Genomic DNA, 25,341 nt, shown 5'->3' with positions numbered 1-25,341 from the left:
ATATTATATATACATAGTTAGGTAATAAGTGTAATAACACACATGAAAAACATCTACCGGTTATAAAAACTAAATGACTTAAATCGGTGCATCGCTAATTTAGTGTATTCGTTGTATGTGTTACCAAATAATGCAACATTTGTACGTTTTTCCACACATTATACATATTAATGAAGTTTGTTTACCAAATAGTTTACCGCCAAGCGTTTACCCGACGGATACGTGTGTTTAATTATAACACAATTATTCACGGTATTAATTAATACAACAATGTATCGTGTCTTCCTATACATACACTTCTTATAGTTATATTAGTTTTTACTTGGCTTTCGTGTGCACAGATTTCGCATTGCGTAAAAACAGAACTAAAATCTATTTGTCAGTTCAAAGTTCTTTCGTGAGGGTAGTTGTACAAAAAAGTAGTAGACTGTAAATATAAATTTCTTTATTTAGTTGTTTAGACAGTGCATTGCGTTCTTTATGTCTGTTTTTGTGTTTAAACGTAAAAAAATAGTGCGGAAATAGCAACAGGATTACAAGCAAGCTTACTATCTAACGTATTTACAATCGTTTCTAAGATAAGGACAGAACCGCGTGCATCACTTAGTATATGATAATTTAGCGAGGCGTTGATCCACGTGTGACAGTTTACGCGCTAGTTCGCCAATGATCGCGGCCGGTGGATCAGCACGCAGGCACACGCGCGACTGCGACCGCGCCTGACCGCGCCTGCCACTGACTCAGTGGTGAACTGGTGACTCTTGTGACTAATAACTAACTGTGCGATATTTCGTGAGTGTTCCGGAGCTGAGCGAGCGAGTGGAGCTGACGTTATGGATTTAAGTCAGGTAGGATGTGCACTCATTTGTAACTTTGACTTTGAAGCTCATTTTTTGATGCTATTACCACCTCAAGAACATTGTTGATGCTCGGACATCGAGCTTGTTTAAGCTGTTGGGTGTATGCGAAGCGAATGAGCCTTTGCTTAAGACGGTTTAGGGTATAATATTCGGAGGTTGTCAAGCCAATTATTTGCTAATACGAACATGGTAACACAATTAACTTAAACGCCGGATCCTGAAGGCTTACGATACGTCTTTCTTACTCGACGTTTTGGCCGAATTGCCTCGGTCTCAGTCGATGTCTACTGTTAGGTAAACACGTCTAGGTGTGCCTGGTTCTAATGCATATTCTAGCACTTGAATGCATCTCAACATATTACACTCAAATGCGCGGATTCCAGAGACATGCATTTCAGAGCTCGTATAGATTTAGATGACTAAATTCTACCCTGGAATTAAAACAACCAGACATAACTACTTGATTAATACCAGTCTTCATTATCTCTAGATCTGTATAACTTAATAACAGTTTTTATTTATGAAACAGTTGCTTTATAACGTAAGTTTGTAGTAATTGTGTGTTTCGTAGTACAGCGGGTGATTCTCATGAATGTACGAAACGGTGTCCGTTTTAATTTGCGTTGACTAATTAATAAAGGAGTTTAGGCGTGGTTCTTCAACAATTATGTGCAATGTACATTGCTTAATAACGAATGACATTACCGGTAACGACGCACCGCATTTTTGTACACTTGATATTTATTTGTACCAAGAATTTCTGTAATTGGTTACACTTACATCATTATGATTACTACAAACAAATAAACTATCTCACTGTTGGACAAGAGTCCATCTCGCTTTCCAGTAGCGGATGAGTAACTTTTCTTTCAAAATCTTATTACTATCTATACTTCGTAACTTTTCGTATTTTTAACAAATTGAGTTTGATTTTCAAAGTCAAATAACGAGAGGCGAATGCTAAAAACAATGTTATATCTACCACACAGCTTATTGGGTACTTTGTTCCGAGCTACATCTACTGAAGATTATTACGCAGGCAAATGATTGAAGGACAATTTTCCACAGTTAAAATATAGTAGATACCTACTTAATTATTTCTTGGCTAATGTCAATGGGAGAAGTATCATTCAAAGACAATTTTATATAGTTATTTTATACTCTTTTTATTTAACATTTACAAGACAATTAACGCTATTTTATTGCCTGTTTTATTGCAAAACTAAATTTACATCATTTCGCTAGAGAACAGATATTATGTGTAGTGAATTATATCAACGTTTCTTTATGTGAGAGTTATTCAGAGGGCGGTGTGAACATATGCAGTAGCATTTGATTGGTGCAGTTTGAGATAACAGTGACATGTTTATTGATATATTAATATACAAGTATGTTGTTATCAAACGAAAACCGATTAATTACGTATTTATTGTACAGTGGCATGATGATCGATATCGCTGTGAATATGAATGAAGGAAATCACGTATACAATTGATATGATAGGTATTCCAGGAGAAATGCATTTTCTATTTTAAGAAGATATCGGTGCCAACTGCTCTCGTCTACTTGCCTCTGAGTGTATTATTCTCATTCTACACGCTAAACTATATTTCAAATTCATTTGTATAGATAACCCTTGAACTGAATAGTATTTAATACGAACTTAGAGTTGAGACTGTCTTATAGGTGGGTAATGTCTCCCCAAGTACCCGTCAACCTACAGTTTTTCGACTTCATCGAGCAGGTATCCAGAATAACGAAACATTATAATTTTAAATTCTTCACAGTGATTATTCATGTGGTTATACACTATACAAACTCTTCAGACATGTAGTGATTAACTAGAAATCGTAGAGTGTGTGCGTTATGTGCGTGCGTAGATTTCTCATTCATGTGAATATTTGTGGAGATTATCATCGCGCGAAATGACAGTTGACGAGTGATTGGGAGAGATGGAACGCTTTTAGAAAATAACATGATACTTAATCTGTATTCTGTTGTAAATTTAGTGTTAACATGGGAGGGATGAAACGCTTTTTAAGAAATTCTTATCTATATTCTGTTTTATGTTTAGTATTGGCATTTAAGTGTAGTGTAACCTGCGTATTACGTATCTCACTATTCAGTACATTGCTGCTTTGACGATATATGTTAAACAGTATAATCTTCAGGACAAAACGATGTACAGCTTTCAAATAGTTGTCAACTGAGACACATGATAACCCCCCTGAATCAGATATATTCAATAAATAAGCTTTACCGCTTCTTGCAAACGACTTGTAAGAGGACCACAAAAACTATCAATGATCAAACTTTAGCTTAAAATGGTCATTGATATTGCTAGCCTTTTACGAACACATGACTGTTACGGAACGCTTAACAGTAGAAACACAGTAATATAATTAAGTTCTATAAATCACAATGAATAGTTAGATAATGTAAATAAGTCATACTTAGCTGTTTTACAGTTCGGATTATACCAGGTGTTGAAACATTTCCATAAATATGATTCATCGAGTTTCAGAATACTTCAAGACACCTGTTTCTAATTAAAAATATCGTTATCTATCATAAATAATATATTTATACATTCCCGTACAAGTGCTCCACCTGACCTACTTGTGGCTCTACTTCTATGTAGAGTTTTATCTGTGACTCTATCGTATGAATAAATTACTGATAACCTATCTACGTGGAGCGTGGAGCGGAAACGATGCTATGTAGAGACACACCCAACATATTTAGGTAATCCTTAATTTTGAGAAATACACGTTTAATATGCATTGATTGTAAATATATAATCTCTGATATGCATTATTAATGATTTCTATATTTGTTCACATTATTCATGTTAAAATTGATTGCAAATTTGCAGGAAATAAATTAATTTCATAGTTGATTATAGGTTTTTGAAATGCATGAAGGTAGTTACGATTATTTGCGCCAATTTCTGATGCCTTTTTATACTGTCACATAACTTTACCGTCTAAAAATTGTTCTAGAAACAGAATCTAGTGTTATTCTTAGCCCTCAACTTTGTCTATCTAATATGTATCTTAGCCGTCATTTATCAATTGACATAAACTTAGAAAAGCATACTTCAGGCTTATAACTAAAGAGGGCAATTATTCTTGAGACATTTTCCAATACAATTTTAATGACAATACTGGAATATAGTTGCGTTATCAATAGAGCTAGCAAATAGCCAACGTACGATAAAGTGTATCATGTATTTACATATTCAATCAATGTGCTAACAGTCGTGAAGATGGTATTGTTGAAAGATATACTTGTACAATAATAATTCATAACTCACCCTACATTGCAAGTTATAGGTAATTTTGGTAACATCGTCGAATCTGCCTGAAAGATGATTATGGTACCTTTACTGAATTGTTACACCTAAAATTAACGAAATGACTAGGCTAGATGTTAAGTCGATCAACTGAAAACTTTCCATTCCACGAAAATCTTTTCAAAGAACTTTCAGGTATGTAATCTTTCACCATGATTTTTCCTTCACCTTTAACTATAACACATCAGGTGATAATTAGTTCTAATACACACATTACTTCTCCATCATTCTAAACAGGAACTAATATCATTAATGTATCGTTTTCAAAGACAAACATAAAAAGGTTACAACTATATCGCGAACAAACGACTTTATAATAGTAATTAATAATGATAGCTCCCCATCGATTACTCGGCAAGTAGGCATACAAACAAGCTTCTTATGAAGCCGTCAATGGAGAGCGGAAGTGTGTGTCGTTAGCGCGAGGTGCTAGAATGTGTGTCACTTTGTGTGCAGTGGCGAGGGTTAATTAATTTAAATAATTAATGTATGATAATGTATTGTATGTTGGTGGTCCATGTTTTATGTGATTGTGAGGTATTTGGGTTTGATTACAGGATTGAGTATTTTGTTACGGGAACTTTATGTTTAAATGTTTAGATGTATTGTGATAAGAATAGTTATAATTTGCTGTTCTGAAGTATTGTTACAATTGAGTGTCAATATTCCATAGAACTGATTAAATGTTGATTTAAGAATAAACAAATTACAGTGAAGTTAACAGTTTTGAGTCATGGTTCTAGGATATTTCAATATTGACTATTCAATTGACGTACAAAGTTATCAACAATTTCAGGAATAAAACTATTACATATAATTGTATAATCTTCACATAATATTACATAAAAATACTTTGATATCAGTTTATCAGTTGTTTACCATAAGTAACGTGCGGGAGGGTGTATACTGTAGCCGGGACGACGTGTGTCGTGTGTTGTGTGTGTGTCGCCGGCGCACTGTGGATCGAAAATCGGCTGTAGAAGACATAGGATCTCGATGTCGCGAATGTTATTTTTTTTGATGGAAATGTATTCTGCTGATCATTACTGTTCTATAAAATGTCATATGACGTAATTGTGTGCACAAATGGAAGAGTTATAATTTTTTTAAGAAAATTTTGTATGGAGCTGACATGAAAAATGAGAATATCTCTGGAATCGCAAGGTTGGCCGTTATATCCTTGCACACTGATATAGTACTATTTATTTGTGAATTTTTGACATACTTTATATCGCGGCATCACTTGCGATTTTTTTTCTAAAAATCGTCAAAATTTTCAAAAAAAATATTTTGTTTATAATACATTTTAATGCTTAAGTATGACAATAACAAGTGTAATTTACAATATTTTTTATGCTTAGACCAAAACGTTGTAAGAAATCACAAAATCGTACTACTTCTCCTCGAATGGTGTTCTCTGAACCTCGTATAATCTTTGTTTCGGGCCTCTGAAGCTTCTTCCGAAAGACTTCCAATTAGTACAAAAGCATTTACTGCAATTATGTCCCCTCCGTGAATCAACAATTTGTGGACAGTTGATGACATGTAGTACCCATCATACAGTTCCACGTATTTGCAGCGGTTGTCCTAGCGTATTCTTAAAATTTCGGCACGTCTACAAACTCTCCAGATGTGATAGCTCTCAGAATCACAGCAATTCTGCATATTAGGTCTTCATCGAATCCAATGATCGCTGCAGTTTTACAAGGAAACTCAAAAAATCGCCTTGCTGTGTTCCCATCGTTAGTTGTGTCTAATCCTCGCTTAATGATGTCGATCAAATGGTTGAGATCATCTCTGAATCGTTCTTGGATGAGTTTTTTTCGTGAATGCAGTGTCTCTTGATGGCCTTTTCCTCTTGCAGACCACTTTTTGAAGTCTAGACGATACGCTATGTGTAAAAGACATTCCGTTTATGCGGGCATGAAGTGATGATAATCCGAACTCATACACGCCAGAAGAAACGGTTTTTGACGCAATGGCATCTAACTTATTCATTTATGTGGGCTTAGCCGTATACAGGTAGAGCAGGCCGCATTTCACTTCGCTACAGCCAGATATGTAAAAATTTTGCCATCAATCATCGTCACCATTAATTGGTCACTAATTTCAGTACTTGACATTTTGAGGGTACGAGAGATTTTATTTGGTTATCCATTGCAGTTTTTTCATTTATGACGACTTCTTTGGATTCTTTCGCAAAAGTAAACTGGACTGGATGGCAATACATAGGTGAGCAGGGTTTTAGATTCACCCATACGGTATCACAGTCAGCTATCAACTTTAATGGAACCAAAGAGGTCATAAATGAGCTGGAATCATCTTCAAACCCCCTATCACCGTCAAATCCCCACCTTGGTGTTAATATCATTTGTTTATCCTGCCGTTACAAGTTCAGAATTTGGATAAGACGAAGACCTAATATGCAGATTTGCTGTGATTCTGCAAGTTATCACATCTGCAGAGTTTGTAGACGTGCCGAAATTTAAAGAATACGCTAGAACAACCGCTGAAAATACGTGGAACTGTATGATGGGTACCTACTGCACATCATCAACTGTCCACAAATTGTTGATTCACGGAGGGGACATAATTGCAGTAAATGATAATGTATAAAAATATGATAAATGATATTGTACCACTCGGAAGTCTTGCGAAAGACGCTTCAGAGGCCCGAAACAAAGATTTTAAGAGGCTCAGAGAGCACCGTTCGAGGAGGAGTAATTCGAAATTGTGATTTCTTGGAATGTTTTGGGCTAAGCATGAAAAATATTGTAAATTACACTTATTATAGTCATATTTAAGCATTAAAATGTATCATAAACATAATATATATTTTTTTAAATTTTGACGATTTTTAGAAAAAAAAACAGATTTGCTGTGATTCTGAGAGCTATCACATCTGGAGAGTTTGTAGACGTGCCGAAAATTTAAGAATACGCTAGGACAACCGCTGCAAATACGTGGAACTGTATGATGGGTACTACATGTCATCAACAGTCCACAAATTGTTGATTCACGGAGGAGACATAATTGCAGTAAATGCTTTTGTACTAATTGGAAGTCTTTCGGAAGAAGCTTTAGAGGCCCGAAACAAAGATTATACGAGGTTCAGAGAACACCATTCGAGGAGAAGTAGTACGATTTTGTGATTTCTTAGAACGTTTTGGTCTAAGCATAAAAAATATTGTAAATTACACTTGTTATTGTCATACTTAAGCATTAAAATGTATCATAAACAAAATATTTTTTTTGAAAATTTTGACGATTTTTAGAAAAAAAATCGCAAGTGATGCCGCGATATAAAGTATGTCAAAAATTCACAAATAAATAGTACTATATCAGTGTGCAAGGATATAACGGCCAACCTTGCGATTCCAGAGATATTCTCATTTTTCATGTCAGCTCCATACAAAATTTTCTTAAAAAAATTATAACTCTTCCATTTGTGCACACAATTACGTCATATGACATTTTATAGAACAGTAATGATCAGCAGAATACATTTCCATTAAAAAAAATAACATTCGCGACATCGAGATCCTATGTCTTCTACAGCCGATTTTCGATCCACCGTGCGGCGCCGCGCGCTCGCGCAGGTGTGTCGTGACCCACATAACTGCACCACAAACACATCGTATCAATATTTATTCATCGATAACTTAATATCTCGTGAATATTGATCGCTATACGCTACATATTCGCCAACTCGCGCGAATTCTTGAGAAAGTGAACGATGTTTGTTCAGCGATATCGAGCGTCGCCGTGTCGAAATATAGGTCGATTTGTTATTATTATTTAGAATGGTTCAGCCTGATTGTAAGTGCAAATAAAGTTTATCGGCGAGTTGATTGATATGTGTAATGAGTCAGCTGACAAGCCTTGTTATGCACTTACTTGTAACTACAGAGTACATTTATTTCCTACAAGGAGCTTGAGAAAATGTTCATAAGTGCATTCTGCTGAAAATGTATCAATCAATCTACATGACTCAAAGCAGATCAAGAAAATAATCATCTTGTAATTTACAAATGCTTCACATACTTGGTTTCCCCTCTTAAGATTTAGCCAACGTAGTCATTTCTATAAACATGACTCTCTCCAATTCTTTCATTCCTGAAAAATAGTTCAGACTGTCACAGCAATCAGACACATACTTCAACTACTTCATCAAAAATGTAAAAAAACTAGTTAACAAGATGAAAGAATTTTACAAAAAGACACAACGCAACAATTATCACTATTTACAATTAAATAACAGTAGTTTTTCACTCGTGAAAATCTTCCACATAGTTTAGTTATTATGTTAATTGTGGAAAGAAACCACCTCACAATATAACAAACAGTCTTAATGACAGCTAATTACATTGGGTTTAGTCTCATTAGCTGAATGACATGACAATCATCAGTGTCGTCTGTCGCATGATTGACAATACCTCTGAGCTGTAATTAGTGGTTTATTATGTAACACGAATTATCTCAATTTAATACAATTATGTTTTGTTGACGGATGTACTTGGAACTATTTCTAGATCAAATAGTTTATCACGCAGTCGCTATTTCTAGGTCTAATGCAAGAAATAACTTAAATTTGCATTACTTTTGTTGAGCTTACAGACTCTCTTCGATCGATTTCTTCACCATTTAGACAGAGATTGTTGTTACAAAAAACCTTTTTCTTAACAGTTCTGACGGTTCGCTATTTCGTCTAAAGTATAGTTCAGAAAATATTTTAGAATTTCGTATGAAATAAGGCTACAAATCTTAGAGCTGTTCAAACTTAAGTGTAGTTATGCTTCTCTTCTAAAGTTTTTGGTATAATTTAGCTGTTATTGTGTTAAACATACAGCAGTACAATATCAAGCGGATAATGAATATATTATTATGTATAGTTACAATGCATATTGCTTCACTTCGCAGTACTTAGTTAAAGTATTCACTATCTGCACCGTCCATCTACTCAGCGCTGTACGAGATCGAGCACGTTACGATAAACCGCAGGATATCTACTTCCTTATGTACTACACTATCTACAATGTACGCTTATGTAGAAATCATGTCCATTACGATGTTCCAGCTTGAGTTATTGTTCCGACGCTAAATACCATTAATTGCTAAGTATTTTTACATGTATGCATATGTGTCATTATTTAAATATTTAAGGAATTCCTCTAAACGCGTGTTTCCTGAGCGTTTAGCAATATTAGCTGTCTGACTGACTTGAATACGTGAATGCTTGGTTAATAAGCTTCATTAGTAAACTATCAGCCATTCACGTTTCTCATCCTGCTGTAGTTTAACGTTTGGATTCAATGTTACACAATCACGCTAGAATTGTCGAAACTTAATCTATACGTAAACAGCCTAGACTTCAGCCTTCAGCTAAGGCTTCCTGTGTGAAGTAAAAACTGGAAAACAATCAAGATACAATGATGAATTATGCAGAATATTTCATGAACTCTGTATCTACATTTCGATCATGAAAACATTTCATCGATGTAGGAATCATATTCACAACACCCTAACCACTCTGCGATGGTCTTTGAAAAATGTGTCAAATCTAAAAACCAGTAATAATTTATAAAGTATCATCACTTCACAAAAGTGGTTTTAAGATAACTAGGCTATTTCCTGGTAGCTTACTGACCCACCCTGGGGTTTATAAAGCCGTAGATCATAAGCCGTTAAAGAGCGGTGATTAGGCAGCTGGCCAAGAGCCGTGCATCACGAGGTGGCACTCGACCACGCTCGTGGTGACTGTAATGTGTCACTGCCGATAATACGCGAACTAAGATGATGCATTCTGTAAAGATGCAGAAAGACAATTAGATATTTTTGAAGATTTTTTTGGTGTTAAGAATGAGTATTTGAGTAGACGTGTCACTTCAGTGTTTAATTGATAGTGGCAATGTGTTCTTTATAATGCTGGTTATCTTTGTATAAGAACAGAATTAGAATAAAGATTCTCTCTTTAGGCTTATGTTCGTGTTTTTTTCGACATCTTAAAATATTACTGAAGGTTCGGGTACAATCAAACGGGGTCCCCAATTAACCTCCGCAATCTCAAAACATCGTAATAACAAGTCGACATTTAAAACAAATAAAATAAGCAACACATCGCTCACAATCAAAAGATGTTTCAACCAAATATCAACACAACGATCAGCGCGATTCATCATCATTACATCACTGACTATCTCACACTACATTCACATTCCCACTCACAGTACTCACTCATTCAAATCTGATGATTCTGATCAATAACTTAAACGTTCATGTTTCATATCTGAAATCAGGCACGCGCCATATTTCCATACGTCGGCAGGTGATGCCCAACAAATTGGCCAGCGGTGGGCCAACAATTAGCGCCGACGTATCGTTTTATCAGACAATTACTCGCAAACCGTGGGGTGATTGATCACAGTGAATATTTAAAGGTAAAGCAAGGGGCCGAGGTATGTCTGATGCTAATTAATTGTTAATTTGATGTGTGGATAACATTCTGTGGCAACATGAACATGGTTCCCGCGATGTTTTGTATTCGTGAGCGAAGGCGGCTGATTGATTGAACTGATTACGTGTTTATGCATATGCGCGTCAAGATGATTGAAGTAGACACTAATTTGCGTATAATTGAACATGCATTAGAATGCTAAGTGGTTTGTGCTTGTGAATATGTAATCTTGAGGCAGTGGAGTTGTAGAGATGATTATTAAAAGAACTACTGTATGTTTGTTAGTTAACATACCAAACCGAGATCTACACATAGATTAGAAAAATTATGTATTCAAATACGTTTTTAATAGTTGTTTTTTCTCTTAAATGCTAAATTGTAATGCAACCTTTGAGAGATATAAGTAGAAAATCTCATAGCTTACTTTTAACTTACGTACTATAAAGTAAGTAAAATTTCGTTGATAGTTAAAAGTGATAGTGGTATTCAATATTTAGCCTCACTACAGTAGATGTTTAGTGGAGGATTATTTTTATAATAGATGTAGGTATTTCTTGTTAATTAATATTATTTGTTATCAATAAGATATAAATCTACATATATTAAATAAGGTGAAAGTACTCGATGGTATCGGCTGAATTAATTTGAAATAAACAGGAAATATTCGGTTTAGCGCTAATAAGATTATCTGTATGTTTTAATATTGTAATATTATGTTGTATGGCCAGTAGATCACTATCAATACATTATTGTTTTTGTCAATACGTGCATATTATCACGTACCTACCATTTGGTTGGTTTTGAATAAAGTTTGTCTTACTTATGTAGTCCTTTTAGAAATACTGGGTTTATGAGTTTTTGCAATCCCCTAGAACGATATTTAACTAGGAATATTTTTTATGGGAAAGTAAGTCTTTTCATGAGGCGCCCATAGCCTGTTTTGCTCACCGGTCGCTAAACGATCTGTGAGTTAAGCAAACCTTAGGTCACTCCACAAATGGGTGACTACCTAGTGGTATTTCAACTGGCCGCCTCCGTGCTTTGGTGGACACGTAAGAAGTACACGTTTTTGTTCATTAGATAACAGTCGTTAAATTATGTCATTTTTCTGGCAACTTGAACAACTTTGACTCTAGGTTGACCACTAACGACACGATAAAATAAAATCAAAAGCTTTGTTTAACAAAACCAAATCGTATGAGATATTATAATGAGTCACAAAACAATAAACTGTGTATTAGAAAATGAGGAATTTCTTGAGATATTAAAATAATAAATAAATAAAATGAGCTTTGCTTCGTGACTCGCCTTCTACTCTACATGTGCGTTCAGAATATGCATAGTTTGTGAACAAATTACACATATTTTATATAAGCAAAAACACTACTTAATCATTTTATTATACGTGATTAATATTAATTGGCTCGTTAAAACGCTAATCAACTTGGAAATTAAAACATTTCCATTTTCTAGAAAGATTCATACACAATTATTTTTATGATTTATAGATTAAGGCACACTTAATCATAATATTATCTACCGGTTCAGTTTTCAGAACAATGTTTTTTGTTAATTATATGAAAGTTTCGTGACTACTTGTGGGACGTGACTAATTGCGTACATACATACATACATACATAATATCACGGCTTTTTCCCATGGGGGTAGGCCATAAACAGAGACCATAGAACACCACTATGTGCAAACTTCTTGTGCTTTTTTTTTTCTAATAAATCTTTTCATTTTTGGCATACTTGTGATAAAATTATTAACATAAACTATGTCTGAAGGCAGAGGTGTATCTCATATTCAACTAGTTTTCACTACCTATTGTATTGTTCCCATGTAACATGAGGGTCAATTCTGGGTTACCTACTTTACTAATATTCTAGAATACTATTGAGAAACCAATTCAGCAGGTTATTGTAGCCGGGCTTTCCGATATTCTCATGCACTACCACTCCCTCAAAGACATACAAGTAATAACTTTTAATTGTACCTTTTACAACTAAACAAGTTAGTTACTTAGTGGTTTTATGAGACTATCTAACACAGCCTTATACGTCTTAATTACCCACCTTATATACTTACATAAGACCGAAAGTACATAGACTTTATTTACATCTAGACTAGGACTAGTGCTTAAGTTATCTAGGCGGTAGGGGGGAGGCGTGTCGGGGCGTGCGCGCGCGCACCTCGCCTCTTTGCTATTGGTCCGTCGCACGTTCCTAGTTCAAAATCCTCGTCCACCATTGGCTGATTAACTAGATGTTGCAGTGATAGTTTGAATGTATAAGATTGCAGACTCCATTGTTTGGTGCAATTAGTATAATGAGGTGGATGGCCGCTCGTCGTTGCAACACAACTTAATAGCTCTATGATAATGCCGGTATTACTTGCAGCCATTCATTCTTGCATACATACATAGTTAATTTGATTTGTAATATCTTGCAAGGCTGTATTACAAATGGCTGTGGAAATGTACCCAGATGTACGATTTCTATCTACCTTGGTCATAAAACATGGCATGAATAAAAACCTTTATGCAAGAATTAGCTTCTGCCCACTAATTTTAAGAATTTCTCAGTGTAAAAAGGATTCCATGTGTTAATCCAGATTTAAAAGTTACTGTGTACCTACCTAAACTTCAACCAAAAATCTCTCAGTACTTGTGGAATATTTAGGTAAAAAATATTCTTCTAAACACCTAAACTTTTGTATTTATAATATTCGAACGATAACATTATGTTACTCGATTAGGCAAAAAAGTAACCGAACAATGAAGCTAAACATCATCTGGAAATGCCAGAGAGAAAAGCATTTTTTAGGACCCTGATTTGCTTTCCTAAGCTGCAAATACCTTTAACTTCACATTTTGAAAGAAGACATAAGCGTAGCACGGAGACAGTAATGAATTCATTGAAAATGCGTAATAAAATTTCTATGCGTAAGAAGTATTGTCTATTTTTTGTTAGTTTATACTATATTTAGTATCACTATTGACTTAATTTATGACTATTAATAGTAGAGCATTAATAATGGCTCTACTTCATAGATAAATGGCAGCAGCCTCGCCCCTTCCGACGTGACTGACAACAATCTAAGTTAAATGTAGCTGAGCTGTTTGTATTTAAAGTGAACCATTACTTATTATAAATGTGTTTTTAAAGGGCGACATTAAGATCTAAAGATAATAAAACTATGTAGCGTTATTTAGTAACTTACTAAGCGATCGTGTATGACATCATTATTTAGTACTTTCTATGCTTTTTAAAATAGTTATGAAGGAATACGTTGATCAGTTTCTTATTTAAAATAGTTTGATAGCTTTTTGTTTCTCAATCACTATTGACAAACATTTATGTTAAGAATTCGCCCCTTAAATATAAACCAACTCAAGGAATGCTTATACGTGAACTAACTTAGTCATTTATTACCACCATAGGCGTTCAAACATTCGTGCGTTCTCTGAAGGTTTGATCAAATAACTGATAGTTCTTATAGCTTCACATAATAATTTGCAAATGACGTCCTGCTCTGCAAGTTTACGTATACTTTGTGGATGACAATGTGCACATAAATTAGTATGTTGATATTAATTTAGTAATTTCAACGAAACAAATACTCAGGCCGGTATGCGTATCACCTATCGCAGTTAACAACTAGTGTACCTTGCTGCTTTGACGTAATATGTTAATCATTATAATTTAAGGGAGAAAACAATGTACAGCATAGTGACTTTCAAGTAGTTATCAACTGAGATACGTGAAAGCCCCCCAATATTATGTTATATACTTAATTCAAACTGGACCCTAGTTTAGTGTGAGGAATCACTTACATACCATAAACTCAATCAAGATCAAAATTTAATCAACAGGATAAAAGCGTACTATACCTGGACCAAGTCGGGCCTGTCACCTAGGTTTTTATGAAATCTCATCCTTAGAGACTTGTAACATTTGGTAGTAGCGAAAAAGGGATTAAAAAGTCTCGGGAATGCGATGTTTTTTCGTTGCAAAACCCATTAAGGAACGCGACCACACGAGTAATAAATTAAATAATAAGTTACTAGTTTTCAATCATATAATATTCTAAACACGATGATCTAACCAGTGAGATCAGTGCATGTTAACGACTACTATATTATTATTCATAAGCTATTTGCAAATATGTTGTTTTTAATTAAGTATATTACAAAAAGCATTGACATTAAAAGTAAATGCTTTAAAAGGTAATTCATACATATTAGATTATTCAAGCTTTACTTATAAATTATAAATAAGTTATGAAGTATTTTTTTGTATAGATTCTAAACATTGTATAATTTATACACGTTAGTTCTTTGGGTCTATATTTTTTATCTAGATATTTAAGTTGATAAAAATGATAACGTTACCATGATTCTGGTGAAAGGTAAACATATATATATTGCAATGTTATTAAGAAGCTAATCCAGCTGAAAAAAAAGATTTGCTTTTGAAGAAAACGTTATCTAAATATTTTGAATGCAGTTATGTTCGTTTTCAAAAATAAAAAATGGTTCCTTTTAGCGAATTAAGGTATCTTATCTATAATATTTAAAGTAGTTTTCCTCCATGGCTTACATCTTCTCTCTGTATATTATGAAGCTCAGAAGAAAATGATAGTTATAAGAGTTATAATATAACTTCTTACGATGCATAAATTAAGTGTATTGTCTATAGCCCATTAAGGGTCAGTACTATTCCTGGAATAAAACATGTTATACGATTATAACTGTGCACTGGTATTCAACGAAATGATCCCTGCACAAGTGCAATAAATTTAAAGGACTTCACAATAGTTTCTTAATTAACTTAAACTCCTATGAAACTTTCTCTTTTAAATTAAAGTTAATAACCCCAGTGGCTCAACGAGTTAGCGTCGCAGTCATTAGTAACCATTGGCAGTGGGTTCGATGCCGGGTGATCAATTCATTTGTTTATCTGATGAAGTCAATTACAGGCTCAGTGTTTGAGTGTAACTCAATGATTAGAGAACGATTTATAAATTGATATGAATGGAACGATTGAATGATATTGTCAATGGGCGAATGTTGTGTGTGACTCAGAAAGAGTATTCAATGTATTCATCAAAAAATTTTGGTCGTCATGAGCACGAGTATTCGTTCTGAGTCTGGTTGTCAAGTTATCTATATAAGTATATATTTAGAGGTATATTAGTATGTTTATCAGTTATTTGTTTTCTATAACACAATTCTGCTTAGTTTGGAATCAAATGGTGAGTTGTCCAACGAGATTTATTCATCTAACACTTTTTGCTGCCAACAACCCAGATGGTGGGTTCAATTCCAATATGTAAACTGACTTGGGCAGTAAAAGGGTTAAGCTAATTATTTACTAATTTTATCGTATCAATGTGTCCAAATGTGTATGCAATTCCAGACCTTGGAGGCAAGTGCTGTTCGGTTCAGAGATGTAGCGACATACCTTCCGAAATGTCATAGGTCACTTATAAAATTGACACAGGCAGCTTGTGGTACGTGCAGAATGTTGCACAGGTGTGTCTCTAGACTATTAGCTGTGGAAAATTATCAGTATTATACAGTATTTTGGTAACATACTTGGCATTCTAATGGAGCAATCTAAGCATGGGTCTAATCCTATTATCGGTAAAAAAGGCCTGTAATCAGCGAAAGGAAATGTGATCATTATAATGTTTAAAGAAACTCGATCAAGTTAACTATTAGCAGTTGTGCGATTTACACTACTTTCCTATCACTTGACATTTAAAATTACTTAATAAAAAATAGTTCCCTTAAAATACGCCAGAGGCGCTGATAAATTATTCATATAAAATTTCTCTAGAGGTATAGTTAGTCGATTGGCTTTTAATTTTAAATGTCAAATATTTAATACGGTAATATTGAGTGTAAGAAAGGTCTATTATTCATTGGAAATATTTCAAAACGCGACCATTTCTAGGTATTGTAGAATGAGACAAATCTTCCATCGTTAATATGACATGACCTTTCACTTATAAATAAAAAGTTCGTTCAGAAAATGGTCGTTTAATGAACACAATATCTTTGACCTATCCTGGAATTGAACCTGACATTCGAGAAATTTTAATAATAATTGAAGTTTCGTAGTGCAACCGACAGCTGATCGACTGACTACGACTTCCGGGCCGGGGAAAGTAGTCATGGTATTTTCTAATTTATATTAGATTCTTCTCAATAGTAGTCTGGAGTTTAGTAACGTATCTAGTATATGGCAATAGGCTAGCTCCCTATTACATGTGACTTACATTGTTAATAGTGAAACGTGGGTATATTTCATACACCTTAGGATACAAGTATAAGAGTGAGTTGATATTTATAATGTATGTATGTTCGATTCCTACGTAACAATAACGTAGAATTGTTTACAAGCTCACACTTAAATGTTTAGTTAAATATTGGTACTCTATAATTACCAGTTGATCCTACTTCCTACTAATATTATAAATGCGAAAGTTTGTGAGAATGAGTTATTCCGTTCGGATCCCCAATACTGATACCCTAGTATTTTAAAATTATTTTCTATTCCGGTCTGATCCCCCGTATATAAACATTATAATAAATTTAAATATTTCATTCCGATCGGATACCCTGACTGTTTATATACGGGGGATCAGACCGGAATAGAAAATAATTTTAAAATACTAGGGTATCAGTATTGGGGATCCGAACGGAATAACTCGTGAGAATGTATGTATGTATGGATGTTTTGTTACTCTTTCACGCAAATACTACGGAACCGATTACGATAAAATTTTGTATATAGGTAGCTGAAGACTCAGAATAACACATAGGCTACACTTTTTATCCCAGAATTACCGAGAGCACGGGTGTTTACACGGGAAGGGTTTCCACGCGGACGAAGTCGCGGCCTCTAGTAAATTTAATAAACCATCAACATTACCAATCAATCGATGAACTAAATTTAACAATAAACAAACTTAAAAACAATGAGACTAATTTATTAGTGATAGTTGCCACAAATACTCAAATTACAGTCATTCGTTTAATTACGGTCCCCTTCGATTAAACCCATTGATGTACCTGATTATGTGACCATCATGGCTTTTTAATGGCATCAGTGTGCCCCTATGAGGCCGGTCGATGGTGGACCATGGTGCTCGTTGAAGGGTACAATTGATATATTTATGTGATGTTGTGTTGCTGCTAATTTATAGATCTGATTAAACGGTTTTGGTGCAATGGAGTGTGACGTGTGATCTGTATCGCGGTAATTGATTTTAAATTTGTTGTTAGATATTGTATGTCAATACTTTAAGTAAATTTGAGCATTTTAGTAATTACCGACTTGGATGAATATTGAACGCACTTCACATAACTTTCACAATTTGTCACAATTCAATTAAATAGTTTTAGGTAGTGAATTTATTTAAACGTAGGTGATATATCTTAATAAATTCATTTAATTCAAGAATTTAAGGGACTACCTTAAATCCTTTAGATTATTTAGTTATCTTGAATGTGAGTAGAAAATATCTAGAATATAGTAGGAAAATACAAAAAGAAATTCTCAGTTGCAGGAAAGAAAGAAGTCATGATTGGTAAACGGCCACCTCAAACACTGATTCTTAAGGATATGATATGTATACTTGCAAACTAGAATATTCTACATCTCCCGTCTAGGAAAACACATATTTACAAGTCTTTACAGTACGGCACAAAACTTTAGACCACACAGAGTTACCCCCCAGATTTAACGAGCTCATACTTTGGGCACACATTAATTACATATCAGTGTACACTTGCACATTATCATAACAGCTCGTCCACTATTCAGACACTTTTTACTCCATCTTGTCAACGCTAGTTTGCAATTCAGGAATACTAATGCCCATTATTTGGCTCTTCGCCGGTGGTATACCCAGCGTATGGGTGTTATTCCGCGGTATGCCATGAATGGGCCCCACTGCGGCCGTTTCTTGTGTGTTTGTGTGTTTTTGTGCGTGTCTGTTCGCGGAGGTCAACGTGCCACCCACCTCAGTGGCATGCCGGTGCGCCGTGGTGCCTGGTGACGACTCATTGAAACTTTGAGGAAATGCCGATTTTACTTCTTGTTGATGAGGTAGAGTAGAAAATGTTTTGAAGTTAGAATAGTCTGTTTTTTCACATCCAACATTCTAGTAGTAGGAAATATATGAACGCCATCAATCTAGATTTAATGTCCTCATAACTTAGGAATAAAAAAATTGCAAAAAGATTTCACAAAAGTTGTTTTGTAATTCAACTAGCCGTTGCTATTTTAAAGTTATCATATTTTTATCTGTTAAATAAATAAAACTGTGACACCATACATGGCTCCTGTAGTCACACAAATCAATATAAAATAACCGTTTGGTAAGTGCTTGCGACATTTATGAACGTTAATTATATTAATATACAAATAAAAGTTGAAGTAGTGGCACCCTCGGGCCGTTTATCGATCGTCGATCACATTGATCACGGCCGGACAGAGCTATTACGCGCGGAGCGGTGCGGCGCGGTGCGGAGCCGCGCGGGCGCACGCCGAGGCGCCCCACTATTATCAATTAACTTATATTTTTATTGGCTCAAAGCGATTAACCGCCTCTAGAAATGGATACAACGCGCTATATTTTTATTATAAGCCTGGCTTTCCACGTATCATATGCTAGGATATGTAGCTTTGGAGTTTCCTCACATTTTAGCAGAATTTTGGCTTTAACATTACAGCTTCAGTTAACGGAGAGGTAAAAAGTTCAACGAAGCAAACATTTTAATTACAGTTTTAAAGTAAGAAGTGGTAACAAAACAGGTTGGCGAAATACAACAGCAGTTCAGTGAAATTATTTAGAAACGTATCTATCTGCAAGTCTAGCCCCCGGTTTCTGAGGTACATTTAACCCTAGTTTATCTATTCAATAGTGTTTAAACTCGTATAAAAAATGCTATTGAATTGATAAACTAGAGCTAATTGTACCTCAGAAACCGGGCATTAATGGCACAACAAAATGTTGGAAATATACATTTGGTTCATAGCATAGCTTAGCTACGTCGCACACCACTCTATGGAAGTACAACTTTACATTTTATAACAAAGACAAATATATTTTTTTGTGTTGAGGCGCGCATATTCTCGCTAATTGTTAATTCTAGTGCCGATAAAGGACACAGTTAATGAATATGAAATAATTTCATAATGACGTCATTACCACCCTACTGGGTAATGGCAGGAACGCCGCTTTGTTGAAGCTATTTGAATAGAAAAAGGTAATTTCAGTACTAGATTAATGACGTTATCCATTAATATCCATACAATTCGAACTACTATTCTAAATGTGATAGTGTTTGTTTCTCTACCTTTGAAATAAAAGCACTTGTTCCTATTTTAATTAAAATGTTGTGTATATCCTAAACTTTCAGGTAACATAATAATATACTTGCATTCAATTAGCAACATGCAGTAGAGAAGAAATGCTATAATTTTTTTTTTTTTACCTTAATTTGTTACAAATACAATCAATTAATAGTGACCACGTTTTATAATTAATCTTTAAGTTGTATGTCAGGTCTTTCAGTGCGTGAGTCTGTGCGGGTGCGTGTGCGACTAACGATAGGTCCCGCGCGGGCGCATACTAAACGGCACGGGCCCACCCGCGATAGCGCACTACACAAAATTTACAGAAATATCGTCCGCGGCCGAATGTCCAAACAACACTAGGGAAACTTTAAGTTACTTTTTCCAATAGATGTTTTTGCAGTACCGTATCCTTGTTAAAATAAAAATGCATTCTGTGTTTACCAGTAATTAGATATACAGTGGGCTGATTTATGATAAAATTAAATACATATATTATGTGCTTGTATGTTGTTATATCTGTTGGTAAACCGAAATTAATAAGCACTCAATGTTGAGTTACACTTTAGTCTCGTGCTCTCTGATGTAGCTATACAGATACAGGGTGGGCCATGAATTTGTATACATTTGAATTTGACTTTGCACGCAAACAGCAGAGAGGCGTGGCGCGGGGAGAGGTCTAACAGCTAGCTCAGTTCTTGGAAATTTTGTTGACATGGATCGCTTCACGGGACCGCAGCGTGCCTTTTGCGTAAAGCAATTTTATTTAAACAATAGTTCGCTCATCACTGTGCGGCGTCTATTTCGTGGAAATCCATTTACACGACCTAAATGAGTGCCCAAGCTCAGTTTTAATAAAAAAATGGGTAAACAAATTTGAAGAGACCGGATCGACGCTAAATGTGGAGCAAACCAGCGGCCCACGGACTTCACGGAGTGATAAGAACATGCAGAGAGTTTCAGCTTATCTGTATTACGGCGAGTATTCGAAAATTTTCGTGCTCGTTTAGAGGAATGCCAACGCCGTGATGGTGGCCATTTAAATGATGTTATTTTTTTAAAAGTAATTTCCATTTTATAAGCTATCTCTTAAATAAATAATTTTTGATGTAAATCTAATAGTTTTTTTTTAATGATTTTTTAAAATGTTAACTTATTCCTGGCCCACCCGTATAACCTTGAGTATCACCTAAAATTGAGTATCATGTTAGTATTTCGTCGTCATTGTGAATAGTGTAATAACATGATTGAACGAAATAAACGAGTAATTTTTCACGAGGTAACCAGTGCTATTGCAAAAGTCAGATATCTGTCACTAGATTGTCAGTTCTGGGACAATTTTTCAATCAAGATTCAAATGTATTGTAATCGTATATTGAGGTGACCTGCGTCGTCCACTGCGCATGCGTGGTGGGTCGCTACCGGGAAGCGCAGCGGCTCCCGGATTCCGCGCCGCGTTCCCGGGATATCCCGCGCGTTCCCATCCTTATCGCGAATTCAGTCTTTTTGCCCATCCCTACGTTACTATTAATTGATTGGAATTACTTGAGTATGTGTGTGTTTTTGTGTGGAGTTGCGCCCGCGCCGCTCTGGCGCGGTATTTACACGTTTCTAAGTATATCACATGGACCACTGTCTGATGGCATACGTAATCGAGTCATTAGACCTACAATATTTGCGGAATTAATGAATATATTCATACTGAGGCCTAATAGACATATTTCATAACGTTATTAAGACTGGCTTTACTTTCTAACTGTTCTGCAGTTTTGCGAAACGGTTTGCGGACCCACATGTTACTCACCACAACAAGCCATTACCAGTTCAAATATTTTTTTTATGAAAATCTTACTTATTTGAAAGCCAAGCTTATGATCACCTTTCAATGTAAACAGTAGAGTTAACGTCACCTGTTACCTCTGAGATATCTCATATAAACAAAAAATCTTACAATAAAATAAAACACACAATATTAAATGATCAATATTCTAATGGCAATACAAATGAGTGCACGTAACCCGAGGCTCTCCTTAAATAGCGCGGGTACAGATGGCTCTACTTAGTCCGGCACAATACGAGGCGAGCTCTATCGATGTCTCTACGTGCTCCCGCGATTAAACAATCAAATAATCATATTAATCATGGAGCTCGCAGCACGCCGGCCGCAGAGCACCGCGCCGAGCGGCTGAGCCGAGCGTAGACAGCACACAGCTCGGCATCGATATACGATTATTATTTGTATGACGTTTTGAATATTGCAGCGTAATAATCTTACTATATCGATTTTTGATGTATCGAGAGATGTTTGTTTAAAGTTTTTTGGAATACGAGATGAAATATACACGTATGAATGTAATTGAAGTAGTAGTCAGTAGTCAGTTTTTTGTATAATTGACTTATGGTTGAATATTTAAACCATACTTAATTTAAAATTACTCTTTAATCTCGGGCTGAGATTGTTACTTCGTCGTGTGTTTAACTGATATAATAACTACAATATTACTTAAAATTGAGTGGCATTTAAGTATTTAGGCGTAAGTAACGGACAGATGGTTTACCCAAATTGATAACTAGTTAAACTTCGGAATCTGTAGAAGCAAATTTAGCATAGAACTACCTGTGTTCTAATATCTTCCTTACAATGTACATCGGGTACATTTAATTCAGTTTCATTAGTAGACAGTCGCAGCACAATAGCGGCGCGCTCGGTGTGAGAGGCGGGGGCGCCATTACTGCGCGCGCGCCGCTCTGTGGTTTATGCTTATTAAACCGAACCCAATCAGCCTCGCTCTTATACAAATTAGTGGCTCAGCCTTCCTCCGCGCTGGTCTGCCATCAGCCACGCTTCCTGCTCGCTGGCCATGGACAGCAGGTGATCAGCCTGAGCACCGTCATTACAATAATAAGGTAACACCAGCTGTTACTATCTAAGTATCTGTGCTTGTTACTGCGAGTCTATTGTTAGACAATATCCTTTTGAGATTTAATACCCCTGTCGATGATCCTGCCTGTAGAACACAGATAGAAATTAATTCTTTATTGAATAAATTGAGATAGAATACTGTAGCGCCAGTTACAAGATACTTATATTATCAACTTTCTCTCATATTAAACTAAGAGGGAAATGGGAATTCTTTCAAAAAGATCACAATTGAGACTGATAATTTGAAAATTCTGCAAGTAAATACCAACTTACATCCTTTATAACTGAAACCCAACCGATACTCCATAAGAAAATAGTGCAAAAAAGATCTATACGTTATGTCGATAAACACGGGCCTATACAATTAGTAATCATGTTTAAAACCCTGCACTAGTGATGTAGATCGCTGTGTAAACGACAGTACTTAATCCCGCAGTAATCTTTGAATAAGCTCTACAATACCGGCGCATGTAATTTGGCCGCGTCGGGCGCAGGCGCTGGCCGCTCGGCGCTCGGCGCTCGCCGGGCGGGGTGCGCGCGCGCATCGTTACCTTTAATAGAGATTGCGTAATGCACGCTCTAGTCTTTACATGTAACTTTATTGTTTCTAACTTTATGTTGTATTATTATACACTATTCATATGCCTTGGTAGTAACGTTGATTTTTTTCTTTGAGTCATAATAACTGATCATTGCTGGGTATGAGCTTCCAAAATATGGTCGTGCTCTATGCTTACCTATTGCGGTTTGAGTAATAATTAAGAATTTCTAAAATATACTAAATTTTGAAAAAAACCGTTGCTGCGTTGTCGTACGTTCACAAAGACGGTGCAAGCATATAATATGTAGATACCACGACACTGCATCTGTGACCTAACTGGTAGCGTATACGACGGCTCAAGCAGACTACGAGGTTCCGGGTACGATTCCCGGGTCAAAGTGTTATTGGTCTTTTTCCCAGAGTTTGTCATATATCTGGTTTACATATGGCTGTAGGCTCTCCACCCTATAATACATGAGACAAACATTGTTAAGGGCGAAATGCAGATGTATTTCATACATCTCTGCCCACACCTTTGGGTCTAATAGGCGTGATGTTATGTATGTTATTGTGATAGCAAACTTTCCCATTTGTTGACGTATGATAGTATAATGTTACATAATATTATTGTTTGTTATAGCACACGTAATTGTAGCGTAGCGAGGCTGTACTTTCATTGTTGAGAGAGGAAGGCTTTCAAATGACGACAGGTGTTCCAGGTGAATGTGGCATTATCTGAAGAAAGGCCTAATTCAATATATTATGTAGTTATGGCCCTTCACAACGATTATAGTGATAGTAGATTGTTTTATATAGTTTGCAATTAGATTATGTACAACGGTTACAAAAGGTATTATATTATATGCTGCAACTGTACCGCCGCGTGTGGTGGGTTCGAATCCCACCCGGGACAAATGCATGCAAATGCAATGCAAAAGCATGAGTATTTGTTCTGAGCCTGGATGTTAATGTATCTATTTATTGTATTTAGAAGTATATAAGTATGTTTATCAGTTATTTGGTTACCATAGTACAAGCTCTGCTTAGTTTGGAATCAAATGACCGTGTGTGAGTTGTCCAATAATATTTATTTTTTATTTATTTTATTTATATAACATCACATCTTAATTTTCTTTGTGAAAAATGATAATCTACTGATTAGTAGGGCCTAAAAGTGACAGTGTGTGAGATGCTTGTCTCTCCATAACTCTGGTCTGAAGTTGTGTTTGAAACTAGCTATAATAAATAGATGATGCAGTTATTACCGGCCCCTAAATAAAAAAATTTGATGTACAATCGTAGTCTGTATGTCAAAGATGTATAGATGAGAATGAGGCTACGCATCGCACCAAGTGGCGTTACTTGGCCTCTGTCAACCCCTATGGAAAATAGGTGTGATTTTATTTGTGTATTTGATTGTATTCTGTCTGTAGGTATGTCTCAATATTCATAATCTATACTCATATTATAAAGCTAAAGAGTTTGTTTGTCTGATTGTTTGTTTGTTTGTTTGTTTGAACGCACTAATCTCAGGAACTACTGGTCCGATTTGAAAAATTCTTTCAGTGTTAGATAGCCCATTGTTATAAGCTATATATCATCACGCTACTACCAATAGGAGCAGAGAACCAGTGAAAAATGTTACAAAAACGGGGAAAAATTTGACCCATTCTCTCCTATGTGACGCAAGCGAAGTTGCGCGGGTCAGCTAGTTTTAAAATAAATACTAGTTTTCTGATTGCAGCAATTATCGCGATTTTAGTAGTACAAAAAGTCTAGCATCAATCATAAAACGCAAAATTTTAATGACTATTCAGTTTTATTGTTTTCCTCG

The 25,341-nt window shown here is 35.5% G+C and overlaps 1 protein-coding gene across 1 annotated transcript in view; it reads left to right on the top strand.

Annotated features, from left to right (window-relative positions):
• Positions 1 to 818: 818 nt before the first annotated feature.
• Positions 819 to 25,341, top strand: part of LOC142975305 (protein nubbin-like) — a 171,995-nt gene continuing 147,472 nt past the window's right edge. The window contains exon 1 of the mRNA XM_076118071.1: positions 819 to 848. Coding sequence (XP_075974186.1) covers positions 834 to 848 — 15 coding nt within the window. The 5' untranslated portion in view covers positions 819 to 833. The remainder of the gene's footprint in view (positions 849 to 25,341) is intronic.

This window comes from Anticarsia gemmatalis, chromosome 9 (genome assembly GCF_050436995.1).
Source record: "Anticarsia gemmatalis isolate Benzon Research Colony breed Stoneville strain chromosome 9, ilAntGemm2 primary, whole genome shotgun sequence".
Taxonomy (NCBI): Eukaryota; Metazoa; Arthropoda; class Insecta; order Lepidoptera; family Erebidae; genus Anticarsia; species Anticarsia gemmatalis.
The sequence above is the reverse complement of the archived record's forward strand: the minus strand, read 5'-3'. Positions and strand labels throughout refer to the sequence as shown.